General features: G+C 42.9%; 1 protein-coding gene across 4 annotated transcripts in view; it reads left to right on the top strand.

Annotated features, from left to right (window-relative positions):
• Positions 1-11,074, top strand: part of LOC115382789 (collagen alpha-1(I) chain) — a 98,384-nt gene extending 87,310 nt beyond the window's left edge. For 2 of the 4 annotated variants that reach the window (XM_030084681.1, XM_030084684.1), the window contains 11 exons: positions 547-600; positions 736-789; positions 865-918; positions 1,363-1,380; positions 1,607-1,660; positions 2,750-2,812; positions 2,906-3,071; positions 6,288-6,397; positions 8,876-8,956; positions 9,131-9,319; positions 9,579-11,074. In XM_030084681.1, coding sequence (XP_029940541.1) covers positions 547-600; positions 736-789; positions 865-918; positions 1,363-1,380; positions 1,607-1,660; positions 2,750-2,812; positions 2,906-3,071; positions 6,288-6,397; positions 8,876-8,956; positions 9,131-9,319; positions 9,579-9,728 — 993 coding nt within the window. In that variant the 3' untranslated portion in view covers positions 9,729-11,074. Of the gene's footprint in view, positions 1-546; positions 601-735; positions 790-864; positions 919-1,362; positions 1,381-1,606; positions 1,661-2,749; positions 2,813-2,905; positions 3,072-6,287; positions 6,398-6,609; positions 7,766-8,875; positions 8,957-9,130; positions 9,320-9,578 lie in introns of those variants that run through there. The other 2 variants (XM_030084682.1, XM_030084683.1) reach the window with 2 other exon arrangements.
• The last annotated feature ends 2,267 nt before the right edge of the window (positions 11,075-13,341 follow it).

The raw sequence follows: 13,341 nt of genomic DNA, 5'->3' as shown, positions 1-13,341 counted from the left end.
CCTATTAAGTCCTCAATCAGCACTTGGCAGTGGTGGCTGAAACGGCATTTTGAGAGAACAGCAGCGGGAGAAAGACGACAAAACGCCATCGAACTATACTATATAATTAGGATGATCTTTGAAAAGGAAGCTATAAAGTAAATTTATTGGAACATTTAAACTGTCAAGCATAGCATAAAGCAAAAAATCTCATTACCAAACAGCTTTTTTGGGTACCAGGGGATTTCTTTTAACTTTGAGCAGCTGCAGGAAGACGGCATCAGCACCGGTAAATAACACATGTAGACGCCGTTAATGAAACCCCTGACAGGCGGGGTGTGACAGTAACCTTGTTGAACCTGATGCATCTGGAAAAGCAGGCAGTACAGTACCTAAAGTTTATGTGTTGGAGCAAAAAAATATGGGTTTTTGAACCAGTTAGTTAAAATACTAATGTATTGAAGCGTCTCTCAACACTCTGTGTTTTCGGGTCTCTTTTGAGGCTCCGAAGAACTGCCAAGCAAATAGTACAAATTTCAAAGAATTATTTTTGTTCCTCATCCTCAGGGTGAAAAGGGAGATATGGGACCGCCTGGACCCCCTGGAGCCGATGGCACTAAGGTAGGATTTCAGTTCAGCGTCACCAGTTAGAACAGCGACTCTCTGGAAGCACTGAAGGATTTCACTGCTGATCAGAGCAGCTACGCTAACGAGCAACGTCAAGCTAACTTTTTAATTATTTTATTTTTTTGTCAGGGTGTTCGAGGCCTTGTCGGATTGCCAGGCTCAGTCGGCTTGAAGGGAGAACAGGTACACACAGCTTGGATTTGACTGCATTTTTAAGCGTTTCCACATTGAAATATGAGTTTATGAATCTCTATCAAGGGGAACATCGGCCCCCCGGGACCAAGAGGCGCTGCAGGAATTCCTGGATTCCCTGTAAGTGCATTTGAGATATGTTACAGTTCGCACAGTAAACATTGTTATCATCCTTAAACTGCCGTTATTTAAAATCCTCAGTTCATCTGTCAGATTGAGTCTGAATAATGGAGACAGCGGGACGTGTTCTGGAAACGTTGGATAATACTCCTTTTCTTTCCCGTAAAGCCCAGACTGCTGTCTATCAGCCAGCTGCTCTTTTCTTCGCCTGCAAGTCTGTCACATTATTCCCAGCTCAGCAGCCTATTATGTCCACGTTAAGTCCACTGTGTCTTCGGTGGAGAAAAATCTATCGACTGCGGTTATAAAATCTGCGACTGCATGGCCGACAGGTTCTTAATGCAGCCGGCGAACGCGCTGGGAAGCTCTCTGTCGATAAATGCGCCTCGTAGTTGAAAATCAGACTAATGCCCTCTTCCTCTGCTGCTCTCTTCTCTGTTGCAGGGTTTGTTTGGATTAAAGGTAGGATATTATCAACTCGAGCGCTGCTGTCCCCACACATAGAGCGCTCTCCAGCTCCCACTCATATCCTGAAAGTGCCTGAAGCCAGCGGCGCTGCGCCGTACACTGCAATCATCCAGCTGTCACGCTGTGGAAGCCTTCATTTCCACATGCGTGGAAGCGAGCGGCGCGAACGGCGGTGAATCTGATGTTGTGGTTACCGTGTGGATTTTTTTTCCCCCTGCAGGGATTGAAAGGCTACCAAGGTCTACCTGGACTGCCTGGACGGCGGGGGCTCCCGGTACGTTTCTGGCAGGTTTTCATTGTGGAGCAGTGGTGAGCTGTCTCACCTCACAGCGAGACGGCCATGGGTTCAAATACTGGTTGGGGCTTTCACTGTGGAGTTTGCATGTTCTTCCTGTGTGTGTGTGTGTGTGTGTGTAGGTTCCCCTCTGGGTACTTCGATTTCCTCTCTCAGTTCAAAAAAATTCACAGGTTAAGTCCCATTTTTATGAAATCGATAAACTTTCTTTGCGTTTTCATTGTGCTTTTACACAACAGTGGTGATCATTGCCACTGAAAATGAAACCTCCTGAAAATATTTCCCAAGGTTCAGCTTTTCTGAAACCCTCGTGTTCTGTCCAGGAATACAGTGGGAGCGATGCTACTGCACATGTGTGCCACTGCTGAGCTAAAAGTAGTGCTGAGTGGTAAAAAGGGCAATAACAAACATGGTGGCCTCCAGAGCGTCATGAGTCCCAGTTCATTTTCCAGTTTTATCGTCTGTATTGGTTGTTTGATAGTAGAGATTCACCCTTAATAACAACCAGCTCATCATCTGTCCATGCCAATATTGGTTACTCTCAATTGTTAAGCTTATGCACACGAGTGTGGTTTCAATATAAAAACAACCAAGAGCGCCATCTTGTGGCCTGGGTGGATAGATAGATAGATGTACGCAGTTGTCATTTTTATGTTGATAAGGAAAGTCCGTGCATTCAGCAGGATGCATAGTTCATCCTACTAGACACTCAGTGAATAATCCGTAGTAACCCTGTAACTCCTGCTCCAAACAGGCGACACATTGCATCAATATCTTAGTTCAAAACGGTGGCATCTTTATTCATTTTAGTTTCAGCCCATGTTTTTCAGGGTTCTAAACTGAGATGGATTTAGCTGTATGGCTGCCTTGAGTCAGAGTAAAGTGGCTGTGCCAGGTCTTCAGTCAGTGGTGTTGTCTTTGCGTGTTGGTGTGAGGCTGTGTGGAAATACACACTGATAAACAGGCGTAGAGCAGCCTCTCCTGATTGGAACGTTTGGACCATGAACCAGACTTGTGGACACTCCAGCCTTGTATTGATGGTCTTATAATGTCAGCTCTGTGTTTTAGGGTCCACCTGGGGTTCCAGGTCCTCCAGGACCATCGTTAAATATGACACTGACTCAACTCAAGGCAAGTCGTTTTAACCCTCCTTTAAACTTTTTTTTAGTCATGATAATCCATTACACTGAATGGTTTTTTTTTTTTTAATCTTCTCTTGTCCAGGACCTCATTTATGTCTCCGATAAACCCAACTACCCCCTGATCCAGACGGTCCTGGACTCTTTGCAGCAGGAGCTGCGGCTGCTGTTGGATCCTCCGGACGGCAGCAAGGAGCGTCCTGCCACCACGTGTCTGGAGCTGCGGCTCTGTCACCCCGAATACAGCAGCGGTCAGTCCCTCCAACGCACCGCGGACAGTTTAAATACACTGACAAATGGTCTTCCGTGTGTGTAAGATGTTTCACGATCGTTTTATGCGACGTGTACAGACTCGTGGTGTCAATCAACTAAAATTAAATAAATCACAATTAACGCCATCGTTTCTGAACTTGTAATCAACACACAAAATCAACAGTTTAATTTCCAACAATGGCTTCGTCTGAATCTTTTATCTTCAGTGGAGCAGGTTCGCATCAGAAAACACCCACAAATGTGGAATTTCAACCATCCAACATTTTAAAGTTGAGATGCTCAAGGGAAGGCCAGTCCCTTTTTCACTTCGTCCTTGAAAAGTCCAAAACTTAGACGGCCACAGAAGGATATTTGTAACCTTTTCAAACTTCAAATGAGGAATCTCATCCTCATAATTATGATTAATAATGAGTTTTCTCTCCTTTGTCCTTTCTGTGAGCCATTCGCTAACCCTAACCCTAATTCTAGGTTCAATATTTGTTTCAGTGCGTATGAGTGTTATTAATGAAAATATCGTAAATCATCTTTATATATTCAATTCAATTCAATTCATCTTTATTCCAGACTCTTAGTCCAATAAAAAGGAACAACAGACATACAAGAAAAAAATAAAAGAAGAAGAAGGAAAAAAACAACAACAATTAAATTGGCATGTTAAAAAGACATGCATACCGGTGTCTCCAAAAATCAGACAGGAAACGTGTAACGCTCAACGTGACATTTGTAAGACAAACAATCATTTCACTCTCAGACCTGCTGAGTCTACAAATAAAATTATACATCGGAGTTTGTTAAAGTGCCTGTAAAGTGTTAACTCTAGCATTGACAAACATTTCTGTGGCACTAGTCCATCTCGGCTTTCTCAAAAGCACATGCAGAGCATAATTTTATATTTTCAGTGCACAAGCTAAACCTTCTTGTGAGAGTATTAGCCTGAGCATATAGTACTCTGCATTGTCTGTAAATGTCCTCATCGTCTGACAAATCCTCAGTAATGATGTGCCCAAGGTACTTGAATTTATCAACAACAGTCAAAACATCATGAGACAGATGAAATTCAGGAAACAGCATGTACTTGTCCTCCTTAGTCACACTCTTGGCAGTATTAAATTTGATATCATGTACCAGGCCATAGGCGCAGCATATGTTGAGTAGCTGCTGTAGACCAGCTGTACTCGGACTAAATAATACTATATCATCTGCATACATTAAATGATTCATAACAATGTTTCCAGTAACACAGCCAGTATTGCAAGCTCTTAGTTTAGTTGACAGTTCATCGAGATACAAATTGAATAGCACTGGGGACAGAATCCCCCCCCTGTCTGACACCATTGTTGACTGAAGGGGGTAGACAGATTCCCCGACTGTTTGTTGCTCGTACCAGTATGCCAGCAAGCGTACTATATAGCTGGGTACACCTTTTGCACGGAATTTCATAAACAGCTTTTTGTGATTTACCCTGTCAAAAGCTTTGGATGCATCTAAAAAAACAAAGACTGATGAGTTTTGCTTTTTATACTTACAAATATTTTCTTTAAGTGCATATATACACAGGTCTGTTCCTCGGTTGGCCTTAAAGGTGCATTAAGGAGTTTTACAACCTTAAAAATACTTATTTTCCACCATAAATATGTTACACATTTTTAATGATGTGTACAGTGTGCCCTGACATATTCATTACAAGTACCTCTAACAGCGCTAAATTGTCACATGAAAGTCACAGTGCCGGTCCGGCACCAGCATTTTTTTGGGGAGAATTTGAAAGGAATGACGTAATGCTCGCTCCGGCTGGTTAAGTTTCGTTTTGTCCGCCATTACTCCGCCAGATGCTTAGTGAGCAACAACTGAGCAGGATCTTCCAGAAAGTAAGAAAAGACCGGCTTCTAGCACTGCCACAGCTCCAGCACAGACTCCACCAGGTAGAAGAAACTTAAATCTTACTTGAGCGCTTCTAAACGAGCGAAGACGGAGTCCCCTTCTTCCGTGCATGCGAGCCACAGGGACGAGTTTTTCACTAAGCTGCGTTACGCCCAAGGCATGCAGGGGGCGCTGTTTCGCACAAAACGTGCAAACTCCTTAATGCACCTTTATGTGCATTTATTTTTACTTTATTTTTAATGCACTGATTGTCTGTGGTTCTGATGAACTTAGCAAGCCTGCCCAACAGGATACTCTCAATGATTTTGGACACTACACTAGCCAGGGCTATGGGCCTGTAATTGTCTGAACAACCAACTTTACCAGTTTTGTTCTTAATAACTGGAACCAACAGGACAGTTAGCATGGGATCAGGTAGGAATCCATGCACAAGAAAAGCAGTAACACAGAGAGACAACAGTGGGGCGAGTCTCACGCTTGCTAACTTTAGATGTTCAGCTGAGATACCATCTGAACCAGCCGTTTTGTTATTTGATAAATTTGTTATATATACATTAGAATATTTTATAATTAAAATCTGAGTCAGTTGTCATATTTTCTAAACTCTCTTAGAATTTGTGTTTTAAATGCAAATCGGAGTACTACCGAGTCTTTGCAGTATCCAAGTGTCTTAACATAAAGAAAAAGATTTTCCTCTGTAATCATCACAAAACAAGATGAACCTCAGAGCTTCCAAAACACACAAAAACTCAAATCACTTCCACTACAATCTTTTATTTATGCAAACGATTTCATTGTCGACTCTTCTTCAGTGCTTCTGTATTCTCTTTATCGTGGGCAGAAGGAGTGAGAATCTCCCCGTGACGTGTCCGGGTCAGGCAGTTTATTACGCCTCTTTAGGCACAGTAAACCTAAATGATAGCTTTTAATTCGGGCGCTGTCTCCGGGGTGCCGTGGACGTTTTACTGCCACTCGGTGAAGCGTTCCCCCGGAGCCGGTGTCATGTGTCAAAATGTATCTGTGCCGAGTTACAGCCCCCTCTAAAGCCGGACCGTTTGTGTTTCAAGCATCGCCGTACGTCACAGAGATAAACACTGGCTTTGAAAGGCAACTATTTTTTTTAGTGTTTGGTCGATTTTGTCGCACTTTTCTTTACGTTCTAATATAATTTCAAATCCTAGAAATACAAAATTTAAGATATCGTGCAAAGAATCTATTTTTGAAGCCCGTCCTGTGTTTTCTTGCCGATGCTGCTGTCAGTTTGATGTGCTCGGCGCTCACTGACCTTCCCCCCCCCCCCCCCCCCCCCACAGGAATGTATTACATTGACCCAAACCAGGGCAGCGTGGTCGACGCTCTGCTGGCCTACTGCAGCTTCTCTCCCGCGGCGGCGCAGACCTGCCTTCACCCTCAGGAGTCGCAGGTACGAGGACCGCACAGGAAATTGCTCCTCTGGATCAATGGCGCTCCGACGGACCTGACGCGGCCGTGTTGTAGGACATGAATTTCAATGCGGCGAATTGCCAGTCGCCTCACATGTCTGCTGCGAACACATCTGTGCGGTCTTGATCTTGAACCTGTCATCCAGCTTGTCACCTCTCAGGAGATTTTTTTTCTCTTTTTCCTTTTTTTCAGGTCAGTGCTTGGTTGCAGTGTCTGCACACGAGCTGACTGGCTTCCAAATGTAGAATCATGACAGAATGTGACATATTTTGTCCTTCGGCATATCTTCAGCACGGACTCACTGGGAAAATAGATTGCTCTTTAAGATCGGGATATGTTTAAATGATCACCATGAGCTAAATATGCAGAACAAATTGGGAATCAAGCTATTAATGCAGCCATTCGGTGTTTACCAAGAGTGGTCTTCCATAATTGAAGGGCAACGCAACAGTGCTGCTTGGAGCCACTGAAAACTTTTTGAAAGTATGTGCCAAGGTGGAACTTTTTGAAAATGCTCCGAATGTTGGTTAAAACACTTTAAAAATGCTCTGACTGCACATCCACATAACGTTTTCCTCCAGACTGCCGTGACTCCCAGTCCATGTTCTCCTGTGTCTTGGTAGTTTTAGAACTGAGAGTCACTATAATAGCAGCCCAGCTTTGTTGTCTGTCCATAACCCAACTAATGAAACCCACCTATCACCTGAGAAACACAATAACAAATCCACTGGTTGGTTTTATAGTCCCGTCACTGCGCAGTGTCGTAGCTCAGAGTTTTAATGTTTCCCCTCCAGCGCTGCAGGTATTCTTCAGGTACTCCATTTGCTCCGACAGCTGATAGACATTCATTTCAAATTGATTGTAGAAGTGTTTAAGTCATGATTCTCTTTTTGCTCTGGCCCACGTCTACCGCAAGTGGGATGAATCCTGTCCAGAAAGTCAACTTTGTCCGTGATGGACAATTTGTGGTGCAGCCAGCAATAAAACCTAAAGAGCAAAGGCGACATATGTACAAGATAACAGGGTGCAGTACATGTGGCTTGTGGGTGCACTTAGGCCCTGGACAGGCCACACACACACACACACACACACACACACACACACACACACACACACACAGTTACAGTCAGAACTACAGGCAATTTAGCAATTATTTTCAATTGAAGGAAGCCAGAGTACTGGACAAAACGTCCTGTACGCACTAAACAAACATGTCAACTGCAATTCAAGTCAATTTTATTTCAATAGTGCCAAACAGTCATTTCAATTCAACTTTACAGAGAAAAAAAATAAACAACACTCCACATGTGCAAGCATAGGAAGAAACATGTAGAACCAGATACAGAAGTGGAGTTCCAGCTGGGGTTAGAGGATAGAAGCAGAGAAACTGAAACCCCAGACAGGCAGACCTGAAGTCCAACCCAGAGAAGGATCCATGCCCTTCTGTATGATTTGTTAACCTCAAGCGTAATCTAGAAGAAAGAAAACTTCCCTGTTGGACTCAGCTGTTTGCAGAACCCTTTTAAATAGTGTTTAGTGGAATTATCCACCTGTTAGACACCAGCTTGCTTTCATCCAAAAGTCCTTCCGTTTTTTGCATTTCAACCGTCTCAAACTTTAATCCTAGAGCCTTTACTTTTGAGCCATTTTTTAGTAGATGTTTTCATGTTTTAAGAATTGTTGTTTTATCTTTGATAGTTGATTCTATAGAGACTCACCTGTAACTTCATCTTCTGTGGCGTTTGTAGCGTACTGTTCTCTGCACACACGTTTGGCTTCATAAGGAAAACGACCACCAGAGCCCACAGTGAACACTGATTTCAGAATGTTGGTTTGTAAGCGTGGAACTTAAACATTGTGTTTTCACTAAAAACTTTGAGTAAATGAATCATCAAATTCTTTCAGCCTTTTTCAGACTGTGGTCCATACACGTCTTTGACAAGATGCAGCTCATCCCAAGCACCACTTCGTCCTTTTATTTGCTCAGAATAATCTTATAAGGACTAAAAAGCAACAAGAACAGCCTCAACTTGATGTTACCTGTTAAAAGTCAGGTTCTACCTGTAGAAGGAATCAATCTTTACATGTGATCGACAATCCAACAATCCAAATGGCGTTCAATGCTGTGATTCACATCATCAGTGCCCCTTTCTTTGCCTTTCTCTCAGTATAAAAACTTGAAACATGTCCCCTGCTCTCACCTCTTCCACTCAAACAGCTAATTCCATACAAACTACCGGCTCAGTCAACCAAACAACAGTGTGAATTGGTTTCCAGTCACTTTAAGTGATGAGGTTTTTTGCCTCTTTGCTTGTGCTTCATGCTCGAATGGCACGCTGATCCAGGCTCATTGGCCACCGTCTGACCATCATCGACCTTTGCATGTGCCTGGTATGAGGGCAGGACCTGCATCTGTTTGCAAATGTAAGCCTTTATTTTCCTGTCTCTGTGCTGGCAGCTGCCCATGAAAGCCTGGATGGAAGAATCGACAGAGGACGCAGCGTTTCAGTGGCTCAGCAGGCTGGATCAGGGATTTCAGGTGAGGAAACCCTTCAGTCAGGTGAGAGTTAGTATCACAAAACCCAGAATTTAAGAGAACCTTCGATGGCCATGAAACGTGCATACTGTTGTACACATATTGTTCACAGCATGATCTCGTTGTATTTCCTCCTTATTGTGAAGTTGTTCCATAGTGTCAAACCTCTCTCCTCAGTTCTCCTACCCCGGCGCTAACGTGGTGCAGATGCGCTTCCTGAGGCTGCACAGCACGGCGGCGGTTCAGAAGGTGACGTACTCGTGCCATCCGGGACACAGGCTGGGCCAGACGGAGAGGGACGTGAAGTTCCTGACCGACACCAGGAGGCAGAGTTACCTCGGAACGCTGAACGACTGTGTGGTACGAGTCAGTATTCAGCAATCACAAACACTTTCTTTAATCGCTTCTTTTAAGTTGTTGTTGATTCTCTTCATACGCTTGATTAAATACGATTGTTTCCCCGAATCTTGTTCATTCAGAAATCATTCAATCCTCGTAATCTTTTTTTAACCAGAGTGTAAATGTAAAAACAGTGTGCATTCAAAGCTACAGTCGGCTTCAGAGTGACTCAGAAAGCTTTTCATGCTGGTGAAATGTAAACTCCTGCGTTGCTGTCGTGCGTCAGCCGGGACAGGAGATGCCGCCTGGCCCTCGGGAGTCGGTCATGGAGTTCGAGGACCTGCAGCTGCTCCCGCTGAGAGACGTGGCTCTGATGGGAGGGGCAAACTTCACGCACCGCTTCGGCCTCACGATCGGACCCGTGTGCTTCAGCTAGAGGTGGAGGGAAGCGCCGCCGCTTCGGGACTGAAACCTGTTTCAGAGAAGACAAGCAGGACCTTCTCCTCCAGCTCCTCACCCCCACGCCCAGCTCAGGCGGAACCAGGAGACGTCACTTTTGTTTACAGAGACTTTGATCTTGTATTAAATAATTTAAAATGTATTTTTTATCTTTTATATACATTTTTTTGGAATGTTTTTTGTGTATTTAGGGATTCTCCTACAGTTTCGTCTTGTGTATATAAAACGTTAGATTCTCCTTCCAGACCTCTTAACAATGTGTTCTTCCCATGAACACGGCTTTTCTGTGGTTCTCTTGCTTTTCCACGCCTCTTCTTACCACTCTGTAGTACTGTAATCGAAGTGAGTCTCTCTGATGACTTACAAGGTGCTGATAAAGTTCTGTTTGAGTTAATTTAATCCTAAAACTGACCGCAGGGGTCATGTTTCCTCATACTTGATGCTGTCTGCTACCAGCTGAGCTTGTTTGGGTGAAACGCGAGGCATTTTGTAACGTGTTGGTGCTTTCATATGACTCAGGTATCACACTTCATGAATATTCATATTAGACACGAAATCTGCTGCTTCATTCATTAGCAGGGTTTTTCAGTGTTTTCTCACAGAGCTTGAAACCAATCAGTGCTTCCAACCCTCACACAATGCCAGTGAGAAGCATCGTCCATAAGCATTATTCATACCAAAGAGTAAGTAGTAAAAATGCTGATATTTTTCACTGTACATCACAGTCTGTGCAACAGTTTCACCACAAATAAAGTATGACTAAAGTCCTGGCTAAACTGATATGCCTGTTAATACTCAAAATACAGGAGCTTTGAGGAAAAGATGAGATATTATGAGACCAGTGAGGAAGCAGCCCACCTCGTCGCTGCTTGGCAGTGTTTGTGGCTTTGTATCTGGGAGCTGGTGAGCAGTGAGCCGTGTGTTGTGTAGGACGGGGATGGATTTCAGTAAGATCTCAGGGAGTATTGTAGTGAGAGCGTGATCTGCAAGCTCAACCAACATCAGCAGCTGAAACCGTTTTAGTTTTTCTTTTTGTACCACTTTCAGTGCAACATGTCAACCAGATGAGTTTGATCTGGGTCTGCGATTCTCCCCCATGTGTTTAAGCTTCTGTGTTTTCTTTTTGTATTTAGAGATTTGAAATCATGTTGGTATGATTGCCTTAGCTGGCTGAGACCGATCATTGGTACTTCACTTGTTTTGTACAAATTATGGCTTTTTGAAAGATATGAAACGACATGCTGGACATCTGTCTCGTGTGATCCCTCCATCTGGTTGTTCAAAGAATCGTGTCGGCTGAATTAAAAACCTACTTGTAACCGAGTGTTTGTTGATGGTGTTTCATCTTTTCTTCATCATGGCAGCGTTGGGAATAAGCATTTGCTGAGTTGTACTGAGTAATTAAATAGACTGCATGCTTCATGTGTTTAATAATCTGAGAAAATATTCACTTATGGCTCATACTATGAATGAAAGTTAAAAAAAGGGCAGCTTATTTTTTTAATTTGTAAAATGCAGTAAAGCATAAACTTAAAACAACATTTTGCACATATAAAAAATATACACGAGAGGCTGCTTTTAATCCTGCAAACCACCACTGAACACACACTTATCCACGATCGTCCTGCCAAATAAGCCTGCACCAGTTAAAATATTGTATAAATACAGTACGTTATAAACAAAGATAAATATTTCTCACAATTAAAGTAGGCTCCTGTGGTAAAGTCCTGTGGTAGACACAGTGACTTTTGATGGGAGAGGAAGACATTGGAAAACAAGGTTAAAGAGAAGAAACCACAAAAGAGGGCATAAAAAAAAAGAAAACATAAAAAACTAGTTCTGTCCATGAAACTTTGTCCACTGTGTTCTAAATGATTAAATACTTTCAGGAAGATTTACCACGGGGCATCAGACAAAGTGTTATTTGTGTCGAAGTCGGCTTCCAGACGGAGAGCAGATCATTTTTGCAGGAATAATGAGCAACGCCAGTGCAACTGCAGCTTCAAGTCTTCTATTTTTTTCAATAAATAATGTGATTTTGTTCAAAGTTTCTGTAATTATTAGAGTTTTCTTGTCCCTTCTGACTCCTGCTTCGCCTCACAAACCCGATCAGGATAACACAAAACAGAGGACGGCAGATAGAAAGTTTCAGACACTTTTAAAGTACAAGACAGGCTCTGAGAAAGGCTGGCGAATATTTTTCTCAATCTTTGTTCACCCGTAGCCCAATTTGCTGTCCTTGATTGTTTCTCTTGCAAAATGATTACACTGTGATTGGTTTGAGACCCTTGAGGAGCTGCACTGTAAATTATGCTGAGGCACAAGGCTCGATGCCAAGAAGCTGCAGAGCCTACAGACGGACGGAGAAGTCCTCAGATGTGAGTGTTATGCATGAGAGCAGCTTTACAGAAGTCCTTTAAGAAGACCTGGATGTGTTTTATCAGATACTAATGTGAAACAAAACAGTGCTTCTCAATAATATTGAATGAATTAAGGCGATACATAGACTAACAAAGAAAATAGGCAAATGTACATGCATAAAATGATTTCTGATTTTGGAACACTTCCAAGTTGGAGGTCTCTGGAACAATGATGCATATTTGAAAAAAAAATCTGTCACAACCGCAATAATATTACACAATAGAGGCTTTGTTACACTGATTTCTTTGATTGATTACATTGTTCCGCTCTTAGTGATGTTTTTTCACAGATCTGACTTAATATACAGGAATCTAATTCCTAACCAATATTAAAGAAAGTTGGAGCCTCATAGAATTTAAGAACAGGACCAAAGATTAGTGGCATCTGTGACATTATGTTGACCGCTCCTTCCCACGTTCCCACAGTGGATCATGTGATCAACATGTTTGATTTAGTTTTGCACCGGATGTCCTTCATAACACCACCTGAGCCGTGAAGGACCTGACAGGGTCTCGGCCCCTATTGGCTGGAACCTACGACATTACATTTGTTTAAAATAATAATAATAATAAAAAATCCTTGTTTTCATTTTAAACAGGAGAATCTCTGCACTATAAGCCTCTACTGTTCTTGAATTTTTTGTGTTCTCTCAGAAAAACATTTGCAATTACCAGAAAATTTGAAAGAAAAGAGTATGATGGTTTCACCGTTCCAGTCCACTGGAGGTCAAAGTTGAATCTACATTATTGTTAGTATTCATAGCAGGAATGGCTCGATAGCATTTTTTCATGTCTGATACCAATACCACACACTTGAGAATCGGCCAATACCGACACCAATTTAATTTAGCGGTAAGTATGTCTTCAACTTGAGCCTGCGTCAGAGGGTTCCTGCTGTGACAGATGTCCTGTAGACCTGATGAGCCAAAGACGCTACGTCCCTGCTGATCTCAGGACTACAGGCCTGTAACACTGACATCCCACATCATGAAGACCCTGACAGGCAGACTGCATTATGTGCACCAGGAATAGTGGTCAGAAACACTCCGGGACCCCTCAGGGGAATCGTCCTCTCTCCATTCCTCTTCACCTTCTACATGGACTTCAGCCATACTGCACTGAGACCTGTCATCTCCAGAAGCTCTCTGGAGACTCTGCTGTAGTTGGTTG

The sequence above is a fragment of the Salarias fasciatus genome, assembly GCF_902148845.1.
Source record: "Salarias fasciatus chromosome 7 unlocalized genomic scaffold, fSalaFa1.1 super_scaffold_4, whole genome shotgun sequence".
Classification (NCBI taxonomy): domain Eukaryota; kingdom Metazoa; phylum Chordata; class Actinopteri; order Blenniiformes; family Blenniidae; genus Salarias; species Salarias fasciatus.
The sequence above is the reverse complement of the archived record's forward strand: the minus strand, read 5'-3'. Positions and strand labels throughout refer to the sequence as shown.